General features: G+C 33.7%; 1 protein-coding gene and 1 non-coding gene across 2 annotated transcripts; one reads left to right on the top strand and one right to left on the bottom strand.

Annotated features, from left to right (window-relative positions):
- Window positions 1-602: 602 nt before the first annotated feature.
- On the top strand, window positions 603-709 carry LOC127115944 (small nucleolar RNA R71). Its single transcript, XR_007800941.1, has one exon. It is a non-coding gene; the product is annotated as a small nucleolar RNA R71 (small nucleolar RNA).
- Window positions 710-23,019: 22,310 nt separating this feature from the next.
- LOC127087115 (secreted RxLR effector protein 161-like) lies at window positions 23,020-23,625 on the bottom strand. Its single transcript, XM_051027969.1, has one exon. It carries the CDS (start codon window positions 23,623-23,625, stop codon window positions 23,020-23,022), a length of 606 nt encoding a protein of 201 aa, XP_050883926.1.
- Between the last annotated feature and the right edge of the window lie 1,475 nt (window positions 23,626-25,100).

Genomic DNA, 25,100 nt, shown 5'->3' with positions numbered 1-25,100 from the left:
TTTGTTGGGTTTGAGCGGTGATAAAATTTTCCATAATTTTCTCAAGGATCGGCTTTGGTGGTACAGGTTGCATAGGTTGATTTGATCTAGGGGCTTGATAACTAGGTCTCGGAGGTGCGTTATTTTGAATAGGGTTATTGTTTTTATAGGAGAAGTTAGGGTGATTCCTCCATCCAGGGTTATAGGTATTCGAGTATGGGTTCCCTTGGGTGTAGTTCACTTGCTCGGAGTGGGTTTCATTCAATAGACTGCATTCTGCAGATTGGTGTCCTTGGGTTCCACATATCTTACAATCCGACGAAACTGCGGCTATAGTATTCGAGTTTATGCACATATGCTCGACCTTAAGGGCTAATGCGTCCATTTTAGCCTGCATCATGTCTATAGAGCTTAGTTCATGCACTCCTCCTTGGGCTTCCTTCTTCTCAACTGTCGCTCGTTCGACTCCCCATGATTGATGGTTTTGAGCCATATCTTCGATGAGGGCACTAGCTTCAGGGTAAGGTTTGTTCATCAGAGCACCGCCTGCGGCAGTGTCGATGGTCATCTTTGTGTTATAATGAAGTCCATTATATAAGGTTTGAATGATTAACCAGTTTTCTAAGCCATGATGTGGGCATGCTCGTAACAACTCTTTATATCTCTCCCAAGCTTCGAACAACGATTCTCCTTGGTTTTGGGTAAATCTAGTTATATGGTTTCGAAGAACGACGGTCTTACTCGGGGGAAAAAGGAATTGGGTGGAAAGGAATCTAACCATGAAAGGGCTTTATCTCTGAGGGAAAAAGGAAATAATCTTAAACGTATTGCCTCAGGAGAAGCTCCATTGGTTTTAAAAGTATCTGCTAATTGAAGAAATATTTTTAAATGTTGGTTAGGGTTCTCGGTAGCGAGACCCGCGAATTGTCTCTGTTGCACTAGTTGCAACAGGGATGGTTTAAGTTCAAAATTATTGGTTGGGATGTTTGGGTTTACTATACTAGAACTAGGTTCTTCATTAGATGGTTGAGCGAAGTCCTTAAGAGGTCTTTGGTTTTGATCTTCGGCCATAGCTCTCTTAATTCTATTAAAGAATAAACGTGCGCGAGCGTAACGTTCAGGTTCCGCTAGAGGGTTTACTAAGCTTAAACTTCCGGTGCTGCGAGTTCTTCGCATCGACCGACGGGAAATAACCTAAGTCTAAACGATATAACAACAGGAAAATGAAATTTGACGAAATTGGTCCCCGGCAACGGCGCCAAAAACTTGATGCGTGCTTTTCGCAAGTATACGAACGCGTCAGAGTAATATAAAATATTATCGTATCCACAAAGACCAAGTGTCAATCTATCGTTATCTGTCGCTATGGTGTTTATCAAAGGCAATCGAAATAAGTGTTTTGTAGTGTGCAATAAAAAGTAAAGTATTGAAACAGAATATAATTAACAAAGATAGGGTCGAATGTAATTCACGTAATCAACTGATAATCCAAGTACTTGCTAATAGAACTACTCATGGGCAATGTTTCCTACTTTGAAAAGAACTAATTTAACAGGAACTGTCGCTTTCGCGTATTCAGAACCGAGTTGTACTCCCTAATCAAACCCTCTTATTGTCACTTATAAAAAGGCGCGCATTGCGTTAGAGTAGTAAACCTATTTTTAAGAAATATAGTATCTTGACTAAGTTGAAAAGTATTATAACCTGGATTTCTTAACCAAAAGAGGTTCTCACGAACCAGACTCTAAACTTATAAACGCGTCCGAAAATAGTTTTAAAACCTCTTTTCTTCTTGATGTTAAAAACTCCTAATGAACTAAACAAAGCGCTTTCGCTGTTTTTGAAATAGTTAAAAACAATTAAGTTTATAAAGACGTTGGACGGCTTTCGATCTTACCCAACGGAATTGAAGTGCGGGAAAACTTAAGTTGAAAGTTAAAATAGCCCTTTAAGTGTTTCTACGAACGATTGTACGGATTACTGGTTTAATTACGATCCTATCATTCTAGCCTTATAAATTTAGCTAGACATGGTAAAGTAAAAGTGCATTAAAATAAATAAAAGTAGTGCGAGTGCGGAAAGTAAATAATTTAAAGTGAGTGCGGGAAATAAATAAAGTAAAAGCGAGTGCGGGAAATAAATAAAGTAAAGCGAGTGCGGGAAATAAATAAAGTAAAAGCGAGTGCGGAAAATAAATAAAGTAAAGCGAGTGCGGGAAATAAATAAAGTAAAGCGAGTGCGGGAAATAAATAAAGTAAAGGCGAGTAATAAAAAACCTGCTCCAATCGGAGGGCTGAGTAAATTGCAATGCGGAAAAGAAAATGGCGGCAGGATTAACTTCCTTCCAAAGTGCTCCAAACTCGATTACAGACTCTATCACAGACTTGATGACACAATTGTGGTAACACTCCAATGCGAAGTGATTACCACTATAAAATACTGAATATATGCCTAAGTGAAACAAAGTTGCTTCTGAGTTTGCCTCTGCTCTAAGTTTGGATGATTGTAAAACTGAATTCACGTTTCTATTTATAAGCAAATAAAAAAAGTGGAATTGACTTGGATGCCCTTCAACTTGAAAATAGAGGAAACTGTTTCCTTCTTGTGGCGCCCGCCACAAGGCTATGGCGCCCGCCACAAGGCTATGGCGCCCGCCACAAGCACAAAGTGGGGCGCCTTAGTGGATGAAGTGGGGAAACGTGGGAGTTGAGGAAGTTGGACTTGGACACGTCATGGCTTGGTCTGTGGCGCCCGCCATGGGGTAGGCCATAAGAACAAAATGCTGAATTTTAGGGTTTTTAGCTCTTTTTGGCTCCTTTTCTTGATTGGGGCTCCGATTAAAGTAAAAACTTGAAAACAAAGGAAAACACAGTAATAACACAATAAAATGATTATAAAACAACTAGAATGCATGTGAAATCGGAGTCAAAAATACGTAAATTTTAGTGTGATCACATATATCTAACATATATTCAATGTTTGTTGAATTATCACTAACATATATTAGACATCTATTTAACTAATATATTTCATATTTAGTTTTGTCTCCATTGAATTATAATTACTATATATTAGACCTCAAAATCTAAGATGTTTTAAGGAAGTCTAAACCTAACTACTATTGGTAAATGCAATGATTTTATTTTAACTTTTTTATGAATCCTCCAGTTTTTAAGATATATTTAATCACAGTTTAAAGATAAGACAATTTTAAATTATATGAAATTCATATTACACATGTTTAAAGAAGAGTATGCTTCAGTTCCAATCAAGAGATCACCAAAAAATTATGAAAAAAATAGTTAGTTACTTTTTAAAATTAGATGTTTTGTTACGACTTAAAATTAGCCATTGTCTTCTCCAACTCTATAGCAACAAACTATTCTCCAAGAAATTGTATAGTTGAAAAACATGGAATCGTGCATGATGAACAAGAGTTTTTGGAACGTAACTCTAAAAAAGTCAAAGGTGGTTATCAAACTTTAAAACAAGGCTCGAGCATGCATTTTGGTGTGTGAGGATGCGGTTGCAATGAAGAAGAATGATCAATATATTTATTCACCCAAAAAGTCCTATAAGGATTCAATGATGGGAAATTTTAATGGAGAAAAGCATAATAATGATACTATGACAATTATTTTAATTGATAATGAAATGGAGAATGTCTGAAGGGATGATGAGGAAAAGTGTCTTTTGATAGAAGAAATGAAGACGTGTCAATAAGATTGTCTAAATTTCATACTTTCAGGCAAAGAGGAGAAAAGAATTGTCAAAATATGAAAATCGGGAGTTATTGTTAAACTTCTTGATGGGAATATTGGATACAAGGCCTTGGAAACAAGTTTGAATCAGGTGTGGGTGAGGAATGAAATTATCAATATTATAGATCTGAGTAATGACTATTTTCTTGTGACTTTTTCCGATAAAGATGATCAATATCATACTTTAGTGGATGGTCTTTGGCTAATAAATGATCTTTATCTCACTGTTAGATAATGAAGTCTTGATTTTTATCAAGATACTGATCAAATTGAGAAGGTAGTCATTTGTGAGATCTTTTCAGGGTTACCAATTGAATATTATGATGAGAAATTTATTACATTTATTGGTAACGACATTGGTCGAATAGTGAAGGTGGACAAGAACATTCTTCTTCAGGAACGGTGCAAGTATGCAAGATTGTGTGTGGAGGTTGATTTTGTTGGATAGGAATATGGAATAGAGAAATGGTCTAGAGGGGGATCAATAAACTCTTTTAAAAAATTAACCTCTTAAAAAAAAGAGTAATATCAGAGTTTTGAAATGCACAAAAGTCTTAAAGAGAAAATAGAGAGCTTATGCTTGTATAAGAAATCAATCACGATTAAAGATACATAATTCACAAATACCATAGATTGTTCAAAGACTATACACAAAATGTTGCTAGCTATATCGAATTAATAAATTGTAAATTATACGAGATGTGTCATTTACATAAATTCAATTATTGTATAATTCTAACACAACTAATCCGCATATTTTAATCACCAATAAAACTCAATTAGGTTCTGATTCCAACCGGAATTAACGATAAACTATCCTAAGAAACGAAAACCTAAACATGCAATAGCCTACAAAAATTAAATACAATATAGGATTGTGGGAGCTGATAAAAATCTCTTCTAAAAATCTCTTATCAGATTCTGAACTCAAGTCTAGAATCTAATAAAGAGTTAAGTGTTTGGAGCTGATAAAAACAAGTTCAAAGTTAAAGAGTGAAAGAAAGAGAGACATGAGCAAATTTATCCTTGTTCCTCCTACAAAACAAGAGTAGTTCAGTCCCTTTGTACTTCCAAGGGATTAAACTATACTCACTGTTGATTACTAATGCTCAAGTACACAAGCAAAAGACTTTAAATGCTGAAAAACACAAGTAAGAGACTTCTAATGCTCAAGCATACATCAGGAAACTTCATATGCTTAAGCATACAAGCAAGAGACTTCTTACAACCTAACTTAAAAGATTATTTGAATATTACACTTGATATACAATCAGAGGTGTAAAAGAATTACAACCCAATAAGACTCTTAAGACTTAAGAATTTATAAGATATACAAATGATAAGAAATTCTAAATTAGACTTGTGTTTTTTGTTTGACAAAGTAACAAATTTTTTTATTTTCAAAGATTAGTTGATTTTTCATCAAGTCTTCAAATAAATGAGCATTATAGAAGTTGTATCATAAATGTTAGAATGCTACTTGATATGGTTAATCCCTTTGATCAAAAGAACGCAAATTGCTCTATGAGTTTGAAAGTTGCCTATTTGAGTCTTCTCAATCCTTGTGTTGACTGGCCTTAGAATATGATATTGACCTATTAGAGTCTTCTTGATCCTTGCGTTAACTGACCTCTGAGTCTGATAGTGACCTATCAAACTCTTAGTCTTCAGATGTTGACTTCCTTCAGAGTCTGAGTCTTTAGAGTCTGGGAACTTTAGAGGTTGACTTTCTTTAGAGTCTGGTCTTTAGAAGTTGACCTCCTTCAGAGTCTGGTTCTCAGGTTTTGATCCTTCAGATTCTGGATCTTTTAGCTTCTCTTTAAATGTTCATTTTTAGTACCAGAACTGACTTTATATCAGAAATTTTAGTTTATGGTCCTGCACACTTGAACATATGTTAGTATACCCAAATATTCTTTACATAATTTGTTATCATCAAAACCTTAGAGGTATGATACAAACTAATTTTGTTCCAACATACTTCACACATCAATGGTTTCCCATTGGAAGTTGTTTTCTTCCACTATATTTTGACAAATATTAAACGGGTTCATTCAATCATAAATCCACAATAATTTTGAGAAAGATGAATCTCCTATCTGGATATTTACTTATATACAGCTTGATGTTAAACCCTTTGCAAAATATTTACTCCATTCTCACTTTTTGAATCTTCCAGCTTCACCAAGCTGCTCACGGTCTTCACGTGTTGTAGTTACCCATGATCCCACCAGTCTCTTGGAAATGAACTGCCCGAAGATTGAGGAGTACTCCTACCTTTTATGTAGGCATCCACTTAGCACTACCAAGGTCAACCTAGAAAGAAGAACCTCCTTCTTTTCACTGCAATTTGTCACTACCAGTCATCACAACCGCAATCTTGCAAGCTTTTTAAGAAGTTATGTTTTCAAGAGATTTCAAGATCTCTCATTATCAAGATCTGAAATTAAAACTAGAGGTTGAAGATGAAAGAAGTTATGTTTTCAAGAGATTTTGAGTTTTAAAAAGTGAGAGGTTGTTGATTTCGCACAATCATAATGTTGTTTATGAGTGTGATTTTTGTAAATGAAGTGACAAAATAAATTTATACGTGCTGGAGATAATGCACAAAAATAGGTGAAAATGGTTGTTAGATTTGACTCAAGAACATTTCATGATTTGAATCAAATGAGAAAGTAGAGTGGAACAAGATTAACATAAAGAAAAGTGACTTATTTCCTGTGATTCGGTTCATGTTGTAGCTCTGATTCGAGTCATGAAGGCTCATGATTCGAGTTATGTATAAAGCTTGATTCAAAGTAATTTGGACAGAGCCAACTAGGAAAAAGTGAAAACGTTAGTGATTTGAGACATGTAGAAAGTGTGATTCAAATCAAATTAGGCAGTAGGTAACATGAGATATGTGATTCGAGTAATGTACAACTTGTGATTCAAGTCACCGAGTTGCCTAATTTGAATCATGTGTATATTGTGATTCAAGTCGTAGACACCCTAATGATATTGTTCTCATTTGTTTGATTTGATTCAAGTCATGATTTGTGAGTGACCCGAATCATACAGACCAAATCTCAATCTTTCTAGTTTTTCAAAATAGTTTGAGATTTCAGTTCCTACATAACTTGAACCAACTTCAACAATGGTTCTTGTTCCATTAACTCAAGTAATTGACTTAAATCATAGTGATTATACTCAAATATAAACAATCCAATTATTCATGCTAAAACGAATCGATTCAAAACTTGATTCAGAGACATGCAATCATGAAGGAGACTCAATAAACAATAATAAACGAAACAAATGTGACAAGACAAGCAACAACATTATATTATGGTTCTACCCAGAATATATTAGAGACATGCAACTTCAAATTTATCAAAAGTGATGCTTGCTATCACGATTAAACATAGGGTCTTTAAGGTGGAATACCAAGGGTTACATATTTAATGTATCAAGTGTAGGAAGTTTAGTCACTATATGGAAGATTGTGGAGAGAAAGAAACTCATGTAACTAAAGGGGAGGTGGTGTCTAGGAGGGAAAAAAGAATATGGAGTCCAATGGTATTCAAGGTCGCAGTAAGGTGCAAGAGGGTCTTGGGTACGTTGTTAGTAAACAACAACGTCTAAGGAAAATGAAGGAGAATGATTTGACAATGGTGCACGGTGGTCAGATGAATGTTCTGGTGGCAGTTAACGCTGGAGTGAAATTAATGGGATCAAGATTTTCTATTTTGGGTAAAGATATCCAAAATCTGGAAGTTGAGAAATTGGAGGAGGAGGAAATAATGGGAGAGAATTGAAGGAAAATTGCGATCCAAAATGCAGCGGAAATTAAAAATTCTCCTTTAGTGATCCTTACGAATGGGCATGATCAGTGGTAAAATTCTCCTTTGATGTAGATCTAAGGAGTGAATGGTGAAAACGCCTCTACTTAGTCCACACGAATAGATTCCTTCAGTCTCAGTGCTAGTTGCTACAAATGAAGGCCTTGAGTGTATGTGTGTGTGTGTGTGAGAGAGAGAGAGAGGGGGGGGGGGAGAGAGAGAGAGAGAGAGAGAAACTAAAATTTTATCTAGTGAAATGCTTCAGCACAAGGGTTCTATTTATAGAACCACTTGTCTGGAAGCAAGCTAAAAAGTCCACTTAAGTGTATGTGGCCTGTAACGCCCCAAACTGCTTTCAGAATTATCGACTGACCGCACAAACCAACACAAGTCTTTTCGGCATATTTTATCCTCACTCACACGCTTTCCGAGAAACTTCCCAAAAAAGAAGAAACTACTCCAAGTCAAGCACACTTAACTATGGAGTTGTTATTTGCTAGGCTACCAAAAAGAAGATGCATCTTATTGGTATAGGTAGTGCCAATTAATCCTTATAAACCTTCCTTCAACCATGCAGTCTAATACCTGCACAACCTCATGATCCCTCTAATTCTGATGTGAATTCATCTTTTTCCTAGAAGCTACTAGGAGTGTCTCATTGTCATGCCTCGTGCATCAACAACCATTCCCTCTCCCTCGGGTGTAACATGTAACCACTCTTTGGCCTCTCAGACTGCTTTTAGGATTATCAATTGACCCCACAAACCAACACGAGTCTTTTTAGCATGTTTTTCTCATCACTCACACGCTTTCTGGGAAACTTCCCAGAAGATCACCCATTCAAATACTACTCCAAGTCAAGCACATTTAACTATGGAGTTCTTATCTGTAAGGCTACCGAAAATAAGATGCATCTTCTTTTCGGTAGCCTAACAAATAAGAACTCCATAGTTAAGTGTGCTTGACTTGGAGTAGTATTTGGATGGGTGACCTTCTGAGAAGTTTCCCGGAAAGCATGTGAGTGAGGAAAAAACATTCTGAAAAGACCTATGTTGGTTTGTGGGGTCAGTCAGTAATCCTGAAAGCAGTATGGGGAGTTACATGGCCCATATCTTATGATATACCAAAAATCACTTAAGCGCGTGGTACCTTTCCATATTTCATGTTCTACTTAAGTGCACTGTACCTTACGATGTTCTACAATTCACTTAGGTGCATCATACCTTACGGTGTTCCTTATTTACTCTATCTCTCATTAATCCATCCTTTTGTGTGGGACCCTGTAGGTTTTCACGACATTGACAATCATATTAAATAGCATATTTAACATAATAAACAGTGAGCGGTATCTAGCAACACATCACTGCTACCCAAGACATGAAAATGTCATATGATCTGACAAATCCTTTTGTGATAGTACTTGTGTGTAAAATTACCTTTTTTGCCCTTATGTCTATATTGAACACAAGCCATAGATTGTGTCATCCTTTTTCAGTTCAATATTGGACCCTTAGACATTTATCCTATTATACGGGATGGACAAATTCCATCTAGGTCACTCATGTCCCTCAGCATGCTTCGTGGAGTACCCATCAACTGTCTGTATGGTCATCTAATTACGGACAATGTTTGATCAGCAATAAAGCACTCAACTCTACATCTAGGATCCATAGTGGTTTCAGGTCGAAGGGTTGTATACACCACTATCACCATGAGAATAACTTATGATACTTTGCATAATATTCTATGTAGTATTCTCATAGTAGGTCAATCCAATATAAATATTACTCCTAACATTCATACCTATCTTTAAGACTAGATAACTCCTTATCCATGATCCATGAGATGTGATCATCAATCTATATACATAATAGTCTTAATGCTTTAATGTTATCCCCCTTCACAACAAAGCTCGACTCCGGATACTTTAAGAATAGTGTCCTTATATTTAATGGGATCTCATGATTAAGTCGCACTTGATACACTAAACGGACTAGCTATTCTAGGGACTTTATTAAACAAACATAATAAAGAAAAGCCTTTTATTATTAATAAATAATTTAATACAAGTACCAAAAGTATTGGCCTCTAGGGCTTACACCAACAAGAATATCTTGCAAAAGATCATGAATAATTAGTAGAGAGATAATGTAACACGCAAGAACATAAAAAAGAAGATTATAAGTGGGCCTTATAGAAAGAGTGAGGATATTCCGTACAGAATCATATAAAACAAAGTTAATGATGGAAAACGTATTTCTTAGGTACCACGTGATAATATCAAGGACATCTATGAAATACTTATATGTCAGTTGTTTAGAAACTTACATAACCATATGTTATAAATAATATGATAATATTCATTGCTAGTCATTTAAAAAATTATACTCATGTTCTTACAACGAAACACATAAGACAATGGATGAGGTCATAAAAACTTCTAAAATAATGTTGAGATAAACAGTGGCTAATGTAGCAGTAAATATTTGAGATTAAACTATTGATTTACTTAACTCACAAATCAAGAGTCGACACCGCGCTTTTATTGTTTCCAAAGGAAAGGGAAAAAGAACGAACAAAACCCAAAGAAGTTTTAAAACAAAACTAATAAAAAGAGATAAGGGTACGAGGGTTGGTTATGCAAAGGGAAGATATTAGCACCTAAACATCTATAGTACTCTATAGGAACCTCTTTGAAAATATATGCATTTTGGATTTTAAAAGGTGTTGTTTGTAAAAGATTAGGGAGATGAGAAGAGAAATGTTTTTAATGATTTTTGTGTTTCCCAAGACTTCCTGAGTCTCATACCTACGTACCAACAAAGTGCAATGAAGATCAAAACCTCGTAGTTCATGGTAAAAGTAACAAAGATGTTTATTTTAATTCACTTTTAATGAAAAGACATTTTGCCATTTTAAGGAGAATACTCAACTAGTCACCCCCGCAAGTATGAGAACTTTTCCTCACCACAGAGAAGGCCTCCAACTTGGATAGGGATCAACAAGTATGCCATTAGCTCTCTTAGATGGGAAAGAATTATCATCAATGCTACAGGGATAGGAGAATTATACCTCAATTATGGAAATACTCATGTCTAAACTTTGAGAAAAAAAGTTTTAAGAGGAAAAAGTGCACAAAGGGCACAAAATAGTTTGAGTGGGTTATGTATTTTTTTAAGTCTTCTGTAATTTGTTCGAATATGCTTAAGATATGTTAGAATTTATTAAGAAACGATTTTGAAAGTCACTTGACAAAAGGAAAGATTTATTAAGAAAGTGGTTCAAGTTTGAAAACAAGAAAGGTTTTTTGAAATAGAGGAGAATATTTTGAAAATCAAAGAATGGAGGAGAGGAAAAGACTATCATAGAACATAAAGTAAAATATAGGGAGGAAAGATCTAACCAAGAGATAACATGCTTTATGACATGAGTCAAGCAAAAATTCTCTCATTTGGATTAAGCCTCAAGCAAGCCAGATAAGTAAAGAATAATCCATGTATCAGATGAAACCAAAGTAACCAAACCAAGTCTTCAAAAGAAGTCCAAAGTCAAAGATACCAGATGAATCCCAAGGTCTCAAATCACAAACTCTCAAAGCAAGGGTCAAGGTCCTAGTTCTAAGTCCATAACTCCATAACAATGTTAAAGATAGTAACCTCAAGTCCATGAATTAAGAGAACCATTCTTTTAAGGTTTTTTCCTTTATTAATCTCTTTTAAAGAAAAAGAAAATTGACAAACGAAAAAGAGCATAAACATAAACAAAGGTCCAAGTGGACAAAGAGCAAATAGCATAAGCACAAACACTATGATATGAGATGCTAAAATAAAAGCATAAAGTAAATATCATAAGATAAATGACATTAAAGTAAAGTTTATACAATAATGTGTTAGTAATCAAGAATAGAAAGGAAACTTGTCATCTTTTGGAGAACACTCAACTATTCACCCACAAGTATGAAAGTATGGACCTTTACATTACCATGAGAAGGGCTCCAACTTGGATAAAATCAAAAAGTATGCCACAAGCTCTCTTAGGGGAAAAGGAAATAATATTTTTCACACAATACCATGAGGAGTAGGAGACTTACAATCTCACTTATGAAAATGACTTGTTTTCTGATTCAGGACAAATTTAGCACTATGTTAAGCAATCGTAATTGCACTTATGTAGAAGTCACAACTATCTGAGACTGATCAATAATAATATTTATGTTAGTACATGCTAGAGACATGATATGTAAATCATTCTCCTAAAGCTACGCCACAAAAAAAAGGTAGATCAAGCACAAAGGCTAGGAGAGTGCTCCGTTACATCAATCCATACTTCACGATACTTAGGACAAACTTATACATCAATCCAAAGTACCTTAAATGATCTGTGATCAATTAAGAGGTAGATTTGAAATGATGAAAATTCATCAAGCACTAATCCACACATCATGAACAAGATGGACACAAACCATCCAATTGATCAAAAGAAAAAAAAGGAAGATAAAGGGATGAAGAAGAAGGAGACAAGAGAAACCAAATCCAAATTGGGTCAAAGTCTTGATCAAGTCATCATCAAAATCAATCATCCATTTTGGTAGATTAGGATTTTCACCCCATCAACACCCAAGATCCATTGAGTTTGATGAGACCCGTGATCAAAATAACTAAGATCCAAGGCCAACAGAAGTCAACAAAGGTCAAACAAATATGAAATGAAATAAAATAAAATAAAATGCATTAAAAATATTTTTAAAATGAATTTTAAAAGGGAAATAAAACAAAAAAATCCATAAATCCCTATAAAACACCAAATAGATAGCCAAGAAAATTATGGAAGATTGGGAATAAAATAACAAACATAAAATTAATTTTTCAGAATTTTTAAGTGCTTAAAAGTATTTTTAAACCAATTAAAATAAAGGATAAAAGAGAAAATCCATGAAAAATAGAAAATCAAGAAAATAAAATATTAAAAAATAAAAATCAGATAAAGAAAAATAAAAGAGAATTTTAGAATTTATTTTGGTGTTTTTTTGGATGAAAAATGAATTTATTATGAATTTTCAAGGAAATGAAATTTAAAATGAAAAAGAAAAATAAATAAAAAATCAGAAAAAATACAGAGTATTGGATATGACCTCATTAATTGACGTGGCAGATTCAACAGCTATCAGACTGGGACGCACAATGGAAATTAGCCAAAATAAGACACGAGATTGAATTCAAAATGGACCAATCAGAACATTTCAAATTGCCAACGTGTATGGCCAAACTTAGATAACCTGAAACACTCCAGTCATCTTCCCCGATGATCCCTCACCGGAGTTTCATCGTTTGGAAAATTCAGAACATGAGACTACCACCAATATGATCGCCTCCTCATCACGAATTTGACCTCATGCTCAAAGTTCATTTATCTAAACTGAGCATGGAGAATTTTAGAGAAGTTTCAGAAGAAAGCAAGCCACGAAAAATTAAATTAAATGATAAACACAAGCAATCAACACCAGATAAGTTAGGGGAAATCATCAGAGAGTGAAGTACTACATTGTGGTAAATTATCTGAGTTCAAATGATGCTCAGAACTACCTTGTCCAAATGATGATTATAAGTTGATGGAGCTCGATCTGGTCAGGGCACTTCAGGAGGTCTTAGAGCTTAGGAATTGTTACAAAAGCTTCAGAGAAGGCCGAAGGTGCTAATGGAATCAATAAATTGAATTGAAACAAGCTAATATTCAAAATACGATAACTCAATTTTCTGGAAAATTTTCAGAGTGAAGCGGGGGTTCTTTGGTTCTCCAAAGCTTGTGAATGAAGTAAGCATGTTGCTCTATTTATAGGGAGGTGATTGGTAATCTCATATGTGTCAAATGATGCTCAATTCATGCAAAACAAATTCGATCAATAAGTGAGAAAAGTGTGACTTGCAAACCATCAAAACTCAGCAAATCACGCGTTTTAGGAGTCAATTAACTTTTGGAGACTTGACTAAACATGTTTAGGCCCAAAATGTGTGGTAAATTGGCTTGTAAATTATATTAGTGAAGTTCAAAATTCGGATCATGGTGATTTCTTCAGTTTTAAGTCACCATGTTCAACTTAATGGGGTATCTTGCTCATAAGACTTTTTGATCCCATTCTTATTGTAATTTGTTGAAATCATATCAAAGATCATAATGTGCCAATAAAGGTTGCATTTTTATGCTTGAGCACAAAGTTATGGCATGTTGAAGTTGGCACCGAAATCTAGTAATGTAACTTAGAAAATTCTAAGTCCCAAATGGCTAAAAATGACATGTAACGTCTCAAAGCATTTGATGGCCTTCCAAGCATAATTTAACTTTGATCCTTGATGCAAACTTATAGAGGAAATCACAAATGATATTGTTCAAAAAGAATCAGCCTCAAATGTTTAAAATTGAATAAGTTTTAATCCTTGAAAGTTGAGAAAAAGTCACTTGAAAATAGGTCAAATTCCACTAAGTCCACAAATGACCTATAATGTCTTCAAACTTTTGATGATCCTCCAAGCATAATTGGCTCTTATAATGTAAATATAAGTTGTATAGGATATTGAGAAGATTCATATGCAAAAATAAGCACTCAAAAATGTTGAGAATTGAAGGAGTTATGATCCTTTGAACTTTGACTTCAAATGTTGACTTTTTGGTCAAACCTCTTGGAATAAACTTGTGCACTTGGAGTTTCCTTGCATTTCAAGGTACATGGATGATCACATGAACTCAAAATAAGGTGTCCTTGAATTTCTTTTGATTAGATTGCTCAAATTTTGAGGTATCTTGTTGAAGAAGGCATGGAAATAAACACTTGAACCTTTGACTTCTCTTGAGAAATAGGCCACAAAACTTTGAGATACTCTTGATCAAAATGAGATTGAAAGATGCTTGAGGACTTTAGAGATCATGCTTTGAGAGATAACCCCTTTGAGAAACAATGGTTGAACACACTTTGACTTGAGGAATCAACAAAAACCCTAGTCGGGGAACCATGTTGGATGCTCTTTATGAAAAGCCCTACCTTACACAATAAACTTAAAGAAAAAAAGACATATTTTTGCTATTTTGATTGGTGGTTAGATAAGCAATGAACATATAAACACAAAGGTAAAATACCAACAAAGAGGTGCTTGATGATCCCAACAAAAGGCAAACCCAAAGATGAGAGGGAGATGACATATATGTGATCTTGTTTGTATGAAAGGATGCAAATGACATGTGGGATCTTAGGGTAAAAAATTAGGGTATGACAGCTAAGAGGGTTTGGAGAAAGATGAATTTTTGGATTCTCATGAAAGTTCTTTCAAGTGATGAAGATACTGACATGGAAGTGGTTCCAAAGATTGTGGATCTCTCTAACCATTTGCAGTAAAAAGGTTTAATGCTTCTTGATTAATTGTTTGTTATGATTAGTAAGCACAATAGTATTCTTATATGGAACTGTCGTGGGGCAGCAAGTTCAGGATTATATCGTACTTGCAAATAGTATGTTGATATGTATCATCCTAGTATCCTTGTGATTATGGAAACCAAATGTGATACTAATAAACTCAAGAATACTTTTTAGTTATTGGGTTTTGATGGATGGAATTGCATTGATGTTAGAGGTTATGCGAGAGGTACCATGGTCGCATGGAAAGAAGGTGATGCTAGCATGATCCTAATTGAGAAAAAAATTCAATAAATCCACTTTAGGGGTGTGTTTCCTACCCTAGTGTGCTTGAAGAGAGTTAAACAGTTTTTTAGGAAGATTATAGGACTATTTCAACTTCTATGCAAAGTACGTGGTTGGTCGCTGGAGATTTTAATAATATTGTAGTTGTTTTGGAAAAAAAAGGAGGAGATCCCGTTTCTTCTTGCAGGTGTGGTAAATTTCTGGAAAGGTTTAATGCTTGCAACCTTATTGATATAGGATCTTTTAGATCTAAATATACATGGAGAGGTCGTATATTCCATGGTGGTAATTGAATATTTGAAAAGCTTGATCGACCTTTTTGCAATGATAATTGAAGGCCTAACTTTTTGAATGTGTATGTCAAAGTTCTTGCTCGTATGAATTTCTCTGATCATCATCCCATTCTAATCACATCATTTGCTAATTTTCATTGAGAAAAGTTAAATATTTCAGTTTTGAAAGTGTGTGGATAATAGAATCTACTTATATTAATATGATTAAAGAGGGGGATGTGAATTGGGTTTTAAAAATAAAAGCTTTTTACCAACTCAAAAACTCCATGCAATCAAAAGAACAAAGAGATAAAGACACAAGGATTTTTATCCTGGTTCGCTTGAAATCAAAGATACTCCAGTGCACTCGCCAAGGTGATTTTGCCTTATACACAATGACTTAATCCACTATAATCAAACAGATTAAAAGGAAATCACAAAGAACAACTTTCTTTGTCTTCTCAAGGATCCGAATACAACTTAGTCTCCTTAAGGAAATCACAAAGAACAATTTTCTTTGTCTTCTCAAGGATCTGACTACAACTTAGTCTCCTTAAGAAAGTAACAAAGAACAACTTTCTTTATCTTCTCAGAGATCCGACTATAACTTAGTCTCCTTAAGGAAATACAAACAAACAAGTTTGAATACAACTTTTTGTGTTACAAGTTGCTTCTACACAAGCAGATTTTACACAAATTAAATACAATCACCTAAAGAAAAGTATTTACAAAGTCGAGAGATTTTCACGTAGAGACGGTCTTGTAAATTGTTGCATTCACTTTCCTCAAGTCTCCAAGTCCTACTTATATAGCATAAGAGACAGACCGTTGGAAGGAAAATTGGGTTTTAAAAACAAAAGCTTTTTACCAACTCAAAAACTCCACACAATCAAAAGAACAAAGAGAGAAAACAAGGATTTTTATCCTGGTTCGCTTGAAATCAAAGTTACTCCAGCCCACCCGCCAAGGTGATTTGGCCTTATACACAAGAACTTAATCCACTATAATCAAACAAATTACAAGGAAATCACAAAGAACAACTTTCTTTATCTTCTCAAGGATCTGATCTGACTACAACTTAGTCTCCTTAAGGAAATCACGAAGAACAACTTTCTTTGTCTTCTCAAGAATCTGACTACAACTTAGTCTCCTTAAGGAAATCACAAAGAACAACTTTATTTTTATTCTCAAGGATTCGAATATAACTTAGTCTCCTTAAGGAAATACAAACAAACGGGTTTGAATACATCTTTTTATGTTGCAAGTTGCTTTTACACAAGCAGATTTTACACAAATAAAATACAACCACTTAAAGAAAAGTATGCACAAAGTTGAGAGCTTTTCACATAGAAATAGTCTTGTAAATTATTGCATTTGCATTGTTCAAGTCTCCAAGTCCTACTTATATAGCATAAGAAAGAGACCGTTAGAGGGAAAATTCGGGATACCAAAAGAGCAGTTGTCCACTAACGGATTATTGACATGTGTGATGAATAATACTTTCCTTCACCCACGTTTTCAAGAGTGGAAGGAATATATTTGATTTGTACTATGTAATATTTAATCACGTATACACTTTGATCTTATCTTTAAATTTATTGGCTTTTGATGAAAAGTTGATGAAGGATGAAGAGAAGAAACACAAAGCTGAAATCAGAATCTTCAGAATCTTCAGTCAGAACCTTGACCACGTAAGTGTGTGGCTTGAGCTCTTCTAAGTCTTCAGATAAGTAACAAAACTTCATAATCTTTCCATTCTTCATAAGCTTGATAATCAGAGTCACGTTCAGAAGCATAAGCGGAGAGATCATTGCAACAACAACATATCATTTTTCCAAAACTTCTCATGAGTGAATAAGTGCAGAAGCAGAAAGAACATTACAACAATAACATATCGTCTTTCAGAACTTTTCATAAGTGAATCAGCGCAAAAGCAGAAAGAACATTGCAACATCAATATAACTTCTTTCAGAACTTCTCATGAGTGAATCAGCACAGAAGCGGAATTCAGAACAAATGTTCAGAAACTGATGATGTAGCACATCATAAACTCAGAATCAGAAACGGTTGTTAAAGTTACACAATAACAAACCATTAGAGTACCAAAATTGTTTTCACATAAATACTACATTGTTATCATCTAAACTCAAAGGTATTGATGCATAACCAAATCTTGTTCTAACAAGGTCCTATACTCCATGATGGTAATTGAATATTTGAAAAGCTTGATCGAGCTTTTTGTAATGATAATTGAAGGCTTAACTTTTTGAATGTGTATGTCAAAGTTCTTGCTCGTGGGAATTTATCTGATCATCATCCCATTCTAATCACACCATTTGCTAATTTACATTGAGAAAAAGTTAAATATTTCAGTTTTGAAAGTGTATGGATAAAAGAATCTACTTATATTAAGATTATTAAAGAGGCATGGGATCCTTCTATTGTTGTTAATGAAAATTTGAAACAAATGCAAGATTAATTTAAGAACTAGAAGAATATTAATATTATTATACTAATTGGTAAAAAATGAGAACTACTGGCTCTGATTAATGGAATTTAGAGGCTGGTGCAAGTTGATCGAAGGAATAAATTTCTCCATAAATTAGAGTTCAAGCTTCATTGTGATCTATAAAAAATTGTTCAGCAAGAGGAGCTTATATGGTTTCAACACTCTCGAGGTAAGTGGTTTCGTGATGGGGATCATAATACAAAGTTCTATCATTTGAAAGCTATTAATAGGAGAAGGACAAATCAAGTTTAAATGCTCAGTGACATTAATGGCATGTGGGTAGAAGATGAACACCAACTTCAATCTATGACTACTTTTTTTACAAGAATATTTTTACTAAAACTGTTAGAGAGGATGCACTAGACACCAGTTTCTTATCATGGAGTTTCTCAAGAGTCTTCAAATATTCTAAGTGTTATTATGAATGATATGAAGGTTAGGAAAGAGGTTTTTGATAAGTGACCTCGGAAATCACCTAGACCAGATGGATATCCTGTTGATTTTTATCAAAAACCATGGGAAGTCATTGGATCGGCACTTGTAATTTTGTCAAGAAAATATGGGCTAGTCAAGATGCGCTTGAAGAGATTAATAAAACATATATATGCTTAATTCATAAGGCATCAAATCATGAGTTTAGTAATCAATTTCTTCCTATTTTCCTTTATAATGATTTGTATAAAATTACTAGCAAAATGGTTGTAAATAAGTTGAAGATTATTATTCCTCAGTTTGTCTCTCATTTTTAAATGGGATTTATACCAGGGAGAAGTGTTCATGATAATATATTGGTGACACAAGAAATAGCTCAGAGCATGCATAAGATGAAAGGGAAGATTAAGTGTTTTGTGATGAAAGTTGATTCAACTAAAGCATATATGATATGCTAAAGTTGAATTTCATTAAAAAGATCTTGAAGGAGGTGGGATTTCCTTTGGAGACAATCGCTATTATTATGATCTCTATTATAACTCTAACCATTAATATTAATGGAATAGAACTAGATTTGAATTTTTCAAGCCTCGAAGAGGTATCAAACAAGGAGACCGTATTTCTCCATACCTATTTGTTGCTTGTATGTATAATTGGTTTCATCTTGTTTCTCATAGTGTGGCAAAAGGCTTTTGGAGAACTATGAAGGCGGGTAGAAATGGTCCTCTCATATCTCACTTGATGTTTGCAGATGATATTTTATTGTTTGGTAAAGATACAAAAGTTCAAATACAGTGTGTGCTTGATATTATTAATCATTTTTTTCTTTTTGTATGGTCAACAAGTAAGTATTAATAAAAACAAACATTACTTTCTCTAGAAACACTTATGTTTCTATTCGTCATAAATTGGTTGTTATGTCTGGCTTTGTGAAATACAATCGCTTGGAAAATATATGGGTCTCCCTTTCCTTATAGAGCACTAAGAAGATATGATTTTAATTATATCTTTTAGAAAGTTAAGTAGAAATTTGCCTTTTGAAAGCTTAACACATTTGTTTTGGAGGTAGAGTAACTCTCTCTAAAGTTGTTACTAGTATTCTTAAAGCTTGTTTGCATGAGATTCAAAAGTTATAACGCTCTTTTATCTGGGGTGATAGTGAGGAGCATATAAGAGTTCATTCAGTGAAGTGGAAATCGATGATGCTGCCAAAGTTTTTAGAAGGATTGAGTATTAGACGGTTGGATGTTATGAGTAATGCTTGTATTTTGAAGCTTGGCTGACCATTCAAAGTAATGAGCAATCTCTTTAATATAAAGTTATGCGTGGAAACTATATGAGGAACAATGTTGGTTATGCTGACGTGGTTGTTAAGGAAAATAATTCTAGTTTGTGGAAGAATCTGAGTAACTTGTGGCCTAAGTTTGCTCAGTTTGCGTATTGGTCTATATGAGATGGTGAGAATATAGATGTTTGGTATCATTGTTGGGTTGAACCAGGTATGAATTTGATGGATACTAATACAAATGGTGTTAATATAGCTTCTTATCAGCATTTAGAGGACTTATTATATCAACATGGTCAATGAAATTTGGATCTTTTAAAGCATTTGTTTCCTCTAAATGTGGTAACTAAAATTCTAGTTATTCTCCCTTCCGTTGGTAATAATGGAAGAGATATTTGTTGTTGGCCTAGCGATAAAAAAATTAAGTATACTGTTTCATCAAGTTATAAATTAATGTGTCATTTTAGTAGGAAAAAATGCGAGGACAGTTAGAGGTTGATATGGAAGCTTAAAGTCCCTGAAAAAATAAGAACCTTTATTTGATTGGTGTATCATGGCAAGATAATGACCAATGGGAGCAAAAATAAAATGCAACTAGGTGAGCCTTTTTGTAGTCAATGTAGAGCAAATGTGGAATCTATTATACATGTCATACGTGTTTGTTCTTTGACTTTTTCTATTTGCACTAATGTGGTTAAGTTGAATATGAATGACTCTTTTTTCAATAGTAATATTAAGGAGTGAGTGGACACTAATTTGCGTTTGGATTTTGGTAGTAGTGGATATTCGTCGTGGACGCAACATTAGACAACCTCTTGCCATGCACTTTGCGTGTGGAGAAATAAGGAACAACATGATAAAAATTCTGAGACCTAGAATTTTATGGCGGTATATTACTCAAGTTGCTCATGAGTATTTTTTGACAGCGGAGTTGCATGGTAGTAAGATAGAGTTGGTTCGATAAGCTAAGAAAATAAAATGGACTCCTCCTCTTTCGGGTTGGATGAGATTGAACACAAATGGAGCTAGTAAGAATGACTTGATAAATGGATGTGGTGGCCTTTTAAGAGGTTGTACGAATGAGTGGATCGGAGGTTTCACAATATACTTAAGTTCTTGTAGTGCATATATTGTTGAACTTTGAGGAGTGATAAAAGCATTAAGATTAGCAAAAAAATATATGGATTTCGAGCTATTGAACTTCATTTAGATTCTAAAATGGTTGTTCAAAATATTTTGGATTCTGGTCAGAGTAATATAATTGGAATGTTATTCATACAACAAATTAAGCAATGCTCAAACTGGATTGGGAGGTGCGAATTTGTCATATTTACCGTGAGTCGAATACTTGTGCAAATACACTTGTCAGTATGAAATGTGATCTAAGTCTTAATTTAATATTGAACGAGCGAGCTTCTAATTAAATTTTTCTTTTGTTAACTAATTATATTGAAATATCTACTCCAAAATTATTGCTATGTTTTTTCTTTACTTTGTCCTCTTTTCTTAAAAAAAAACTTTACATCATCATAGCAAATTTAACAAATTTATGATTAAATTTCAATTTAGAGATTGGATTGAACCCATGAGTAACAAAAAAAAAGAACATGTTATATGTTATTTTTTATTAGATATCATTTCTTAATTTTTTTTATCACGTAGAGTGTTATTTAAAAATTTGATCTTTTATATGCACAAGAGTATTTTTATTTAAATTTCACCATATTTTAAAAATGTTTTAAATTATTTAGCCGCATCTCAATATACTTTGGTTGCTATTATTTATGTTTGTGGTGACTATTCAAAGGAGAAAAGATTCTTATTTAGAGAATGTTTTATTAGCTCATTTTTATTTTAAAAAATTGCAAGTACATAATCTTTGCATATCTTGAAATATTGCTACAAGTTTTAAATGGAAACGAAAAGTCTTCTATAATTATTCACCCTCATAGTGGGTGAATGTTTGAGTAAATTGAAAATGATTTAATTTACCTAATAAAAGGGATATTGCTTTTCTCTCTCATTCTAAAAAGTTGCCAAATGTTTCACATACAAATCTCACTTTTTTAATAGTGAAAAATTATATGTAAAGAGGATAAAATATGTCGTTGTAGTTGTTGATTAAGAAATTAATGATTGAGAATTGAATGATTCTTTTAATAGTTTAGAGGAGAGATTTAATTAAACTAATATATGTAAAGAACATCAAATCAAATTAAATTAGGATATCACACTTCTTATGAATGATGTGTACAGATTAATTATCGAAGTTCATAGGACTATTAGGCAACAAAGTTTTCACTCAACAATTTTAAGAATGTTGCATTTTCATAATAAATTTATATTCTAGACCACTTAGTCCCCTTGGATTGACTTTTATTTTTTAAATAATAATATATTGGGTTTTACTTAAATTTATCGACTAGCACAAATTCTTATGAAACAATTTAAAAGAATTTATAAAATTAATTAATTTATGATATTTTTGTAAAAAAAAATCAGTTAATTTTCATAAATTTTCCATAATAATTTAGAAATTTTGTATTGCTTACTTGAAAATAATTTCCTTTTTTTATTTTTTATTATAAAAAGGATTTACATATATATTATTTATCAAAGTAGAATCTAAATCAAATACCAAAATCATTTGATTTGATTTCTCTTGAGTTATACTATCTAAGTATTTTTTTTAAATAAAATCTCTCCACAAAAATCTACATATACGAAACACTATTGAATATTGTTGGAATCCTTTACTATTGAATATTGTTGGAATAAAAAGATTTTGGGAGAAGAAGAGGAAGAGAAAAGGGAGACATAAATTATATACCGAATTGTAAAAATTAGGATTTGTGTTGAGTGAAGTTATTATTTAGATCATACAATGCTCTTTATATAGGCAACTAAAGCACATACCCAAAACTATACAAACCGACCCAAATCGGAAACATACAAAATATAAAGTATAAAATTATAAGTTACATTTCGACACAATTATAAGTTGTATTCGGCTCAGTCGGATACAGCTGACTCCTACACCTCGACTAGCTACTTCGACAAAGTCAAATGCTAGGTTTCGACAAAACATCAAATTAAAACTTCTAACACACTCCCTAATTCATGTCCTCGAGACTTTTCATCCCGGTGCTTTTCTTCAACGTCGAACCTGACTTTCTTCAGGGGTTTTGTGACTATGTCAGCTAGTTGTCATTTTGTATTGCAATGCTCAAGTTTTCCTTTGTTAACTTGATTCCTCAGAAAATGATGCATCTTTTATATGTGTTTACATTGACCATGACACGCTAGATGATTCGTCAGGTCGATAACTGACTTGTTGTTGATAAATAACTTCATTTTCCTAGGTTCCATTATCTTGAGATCTTCGAGCAACATCTCTATCCATGCTACTTGACATGTTGCATATGATACATCCATATACTCGACTTCACATGATGGCAAAGCCATAATTCTTTGTTTCCTTGAGCTCCATGAGATTGAAGCGCTTTCAATCATGAATATGTAGTTTGCAGTACTCTTCTTCTCGTCTTGATCTCCACTGAAATCTGAATCAGTGTAGCCATATACTTCTGCATATGTATTGGTCTTCTTCCATCTTGGCATTAGCACATCATGATCGATCATACCTTTGATATATCTCATCACTCTTTTGACTGCAGTGAAATGACATTCTTGAGGTTTCTCCATAATTCTATTCAATAATTCGACACTTTGACAAATGTTTGGCCTTGCATTGCAAAGATACCTCAAGGATCCAATGATTTGTTTGTACAGTGTCACACTTAGAAATTTATCATATGTTTCCTTCTTCAACTTTGCTCCAGTTTCTAATGGTGTAGCAGCTGCGTTATAGTTGCTCATCATGAACCTCTTCAAGATATCTTAGGCATACTTCTTTTGGTGCAAGAACACTCTTTCACCTATGTCTTTGAACTCCATCTCTAAGAAATATTATGAATTCCCTAGGGCATACATTTCAAACTCTTGCATCAGCTTTGACTTGACTTTTCTTATCTATGCTTCATTTGCACCTATAATCAACAATTCATCACATACAGGCATAAGATGATTTTTGACCGACCATGTCTGCATCATTGACATAAATTTCATGTTCATAGGCACACTTTGTGAAACCTGCTTCAATCAGTAAGCTATCTATTCTCTTATTCCAAGCTCCAGGGGATTGTTTCAAACCATAGAGAGCCTTCCTTAATTTGTATACCTTCAACTTCTGCCCTTTGATTTTGAATCCTGGTGATTGACTAACATAGACTTCTTCTTTCAGAGGTCCATTCAGAAATCTTGATTTTACATCCAGTTGATGTATCTTCCACCCTATGTATGATGATGTCGACACAATAATTATGATTATCTCCAGCCTTGCAAAAAATGCATACAATTCGTCGAAATCAATACCAGGTTTATGAAGAAAACCTCTTGTCACTAGTCTTGCCTTATGCTTGGTAATTTCGCCAATTGGCCTTTGTTTCAGCTTGTAAACCCACTTCACATCAATTGGCTTCTTGATTGACTATTCGACAAGTGTTGGAACAAGTTTGGTTCTATAACTATCCTTGAGTTTTGATTATAAAAAAGTGTAGAGAATAATGTTGTACTCTAACTATTTTGCTAAGTGTGCAGAAAATAGAAAATAGATTTTGACTCTATAGACATCCAAACTCTAAACCAATGGATAAATTTAAAAGAGTGTTTACAAAGGAAGTCAAGCATCTAATTTCTCAAGTCAGCGTTTCTGAACAGAAAGTCCATATACACTCTAATAAAGATTAAGATTACCAACACCTAAAAGTCTCGGAACTCTGATCTCCAAAGACTCTGAAGTCTCACCAAGTTCTGAAGACAGATTCTAAACTCTAATCAAGCTTCATCAACTTGTATAAGAAGTCTCTGACTAGAAGGATAAATCCAAAGGTCAATGACTGATTGATGTGACAGATCTAAAAAAGCAAACCTACTTTCTATGTAAAGTATTATACTCTATACCAAATAAGTTTCTCACGTCCCATCATCCTCACCAACTCTCTGCTGCAAATGTCACTATAATGTTGTAATATGAAGTGACCTTCATACAACTATTACATTAAGGATATTAAAACTTCACCCTCCAACTCATCTATTTCTTCCTATATAAAGAGGTCTTTGAAGATTGGAAAAGAAACGAGTTAATTTGTATATCAATGCTTACACTCAAAGAACATACGTAAGATAGAAAAATAAAATAGGTGTTTCTAACACTCATAGACTTAGAACATTTTCTTTTAATATCTTTGTTAAGTGTAACATTTGATTTAAACTTGTGTATCTGCTTTTTGAAG

Source organism: Lathyrus oleraceus, chromosome 1 (genome assembly GCF_024323335.1).
Source record: "Lathyrus oleraceus cultivar Zhongwan6 chromosome 1, CAAS_Psat_ZW6_1.0, whole genome shotgun sequence".
Taxonomy (NCBI): domain Eukaryota; kingdom Viridiplantae; phylum Streptophyta; class Magnoliopsida; order Fabales; family Fabaceae; genus Lathyrus; species Lathyrus oleraceus.
This window is presented reverse-complemented; position numbering and strand designations above follow the sequence as displayed.